At 40.8% G+C, this 2,420-nt stretch overlaps 1 protein-coding gene across 3 annotated transcripts in view; it reads left to right on the forward strand.

Annotated features, from left to right (window-relative positions):
• ZSWIM8 (zinc finger, SWIM-type containing 8) overlaps positions 1-2,420 on the forward strand; it is a 62,806-nt gene that overhangs the window by 44,479 nt on the left and 15,907 nt on the right. For all 3 annotated transcript variants that reach the window (XM_010014117.1, XM_010014115.1, XM_010014116.1), the window contains 2 exons: positions 421-552; positions 1,441-1,620. In XM_010014117.1, the coding sequence (XP_010012419.1) occupies positions 421-552; positions 1,441-1,620 (312 nt within the window). The remainder of the gene's footprint in view (positions 1-420; positions 553-1,440; positions 1,621-2,420) is intronic.

Below are 2,420 nucleotides of genomic sequence, written 5' to 3' on the forward strand. Positions count from 1 at the left end.
TCTAACCAAGTAAGCAGAAATTCTCTGGAAAGTCAGAGGCAATCTAAATAGACTATGTCACATTCCTGTAATAACTCCAAAATGTGTTTAGAGCTTGCACCTCTATGAGCAAGCAGCTGAAATGGAGATGCGTGGAAATAGTTTCTGTCAGTTAGTCAGGGTTTTATGTTATTTTTGCATTACTTTCTCATCTGTTACAGCACTTGAAGGGAGGATGGAACTTAATCATAGAAGAAAAGGCTTTTTAGGGGTATGCTTAAAGGGATGGGGGTGAAGGTCCAGGCAAGGAGGACTCTAAGAAAAACTGCTGCTGCAATTAATTGTGGGTTGTGTTTGAAGTCTTTGTGACAGGTAGTTTGAGCAGGCTAGTTTCAGCCTGGGGGAGTATGGTTTGAATATGACCATCTTTCTTCCTTGCAGATCCTGTTTGCCTGCGCGGAGGCCCTGCATGCGCATGGATACAGTAGTGAAGCATGCCGCTTAACCGTAGACCTTGCCAGGGATCTGCTGGCCAACCCTCCAGATCTCAAAGTGGAGCAGCCACCAACAAAGGTAGAGAGAAATTTTGGGGGTAGAGAGTAGGTTAGAAAGAGTATGTGGAATGGATTATAACAGCATTTCCAGGCTGTGATTTGGGGCCCTTCACTGATGCTTTCTCTGGGTTGAACTTCCCTGGATGTCGTCAGTGTGTCTGATTGCTCTGTGTGCGTGTGAATAGAATAAGAAGCTATTAAGCAGAATTTGGAATCTTCAGAAACTCGAATTTTGTTAAAAGCTTCTTTGCTTTTCCTTATGTTTCAGAGAGAAGCTTGGTTTCTATGTTAAAAGCTGCAGCTCCTTTAGGAATTTGTTTTAAACTAATTGAACAAACCACCCTGTTTAACATTAGCTTCAAAGGATGTTTTGTTTAAGAGATACCTGCTACTGTGTGCTACAAGTTTATACAGCAGCCATAAGAAATCTGGATTTTTGTGCAGCTCTGTGCAGATGACCCTATTTCTTGTGATTCTTTCCAAAACTTAAGTCTCCCATTTCATAATGTGCAGCACTGGAAATGTTACAAGTTTTGCTGTTTAAGGATAAAAGATTGGAGAGGAAAGAAATAAGCATAAACTTCTAGAAAATCACTTGTAGTGGCACTAGGTAGTGTATGTTGTATGGAACGGTTTCCTTGGAAGGGACAGGCATGCAACATCTGCCTGCACAGCATCAGTCCAACAGTGGACATATGTCACATCCACAGCTCTTCCCCTGTGTAGTGCTGGGTTGAGAAAGGGGAAGTAATGATGTGGATTTGTGATTCCTCAGCAAATGGAATAAAATTTAAATGTGTTTTATTCTTTCTCCTGTTTACTAATTATTGCAAAGGGTAGGAGGACAAGCATAGAATCATTTAGGATGTTTACGAAAGTGTCCTGTGACAAATTCCTCCTAACACAGGGCAAGAAGATCAAGGTATCAACCAGCAAGCAGACATGGATGGCAACCAACACCTTATCTAAAGCTGCTTTCTTGCTGACTGTGTTGAGTGAGCGACTGGAGTACCACAACTTGGCCTTCCAAATAGGGATGTTTGCTCTGGAGCTGCAGAGACCACCTGCCTCTACAAAGGCTCTGGAGGTATGAAACATCTCAAAAAGGCAGCATACCTAGGCAACATTGTTTTGCTTGAATGCTTGTGTGGCTTCCATTCCAACTCCTCACAATTGGTTATGCCTTCGTGTTTCCTTAAGATTGATTGCAGTGGGACTATATGGATTGTGTGGACATCCCATTAGCACACATTGATCTGCCAGAAAAATAGTTAAAATGCCACTTCTTCTGGTGTTACGTTCATTGATAGGTAGCTCAGACCTCACGTGCCAACAGGCCTTTGGTTTCACATAAAGCTACAGGCTTGAAAATATTTAAATGAGCGCAAACTCTTTTATGAACATATTATTTCAATTAGGAAAGCTTACTTCTTATCTTAAATAAGTTTCCAGTTTGCTTGGCTAATCTGGGGAAAATAAAGCCATTCATAAGTGCAATTGTCCATATTTGCATTGGTGAAATGATTTGAAGCTTATTTCTTTAAGGTGAATTGGTGCAGTTGTTACATGTTCGAAAATTGTTGTTCTTTGTTGGCAAATGAACATATGCACTGTGCAAGCATATTATTTTGGACAATGCTTGATTACTATTGGGCTTCCTGTTTAGAAAAAAGAAGTGTCCAGTTAAGACCTTGTCTGTGTGATTTGCAGCTGCCTTGTTTTTCACTGCAGAGGTGTGTATTGTTGCTAGGTATCCACCAGCTACGCTTGTTACACTAATTATCTGTACTTCTTATGGCCTGATTAGATTGTGAGATTGGCAGTCACTTACTACCTAAAAGAAAACAATCACTTTCACATGTTAAGAATGGAGAGAATGCAGGAATG

The sequence above is a fragment of the Nestor notabilis genome, unplaced genomic scaffold (assembly GCF_000696875.1).
Source record: "Nestor notabilis isolate BGI_N333 unplaced genomic scaffold, ASM69687v1 scaffold405, whole genome shotgun sequence".
NCBI classification, from domain to species: Eukaryota; Metazoa; Chordata; class Aves; order Psittaciformes; family Psittacidae; genus Nestor; species Nestor notabilis.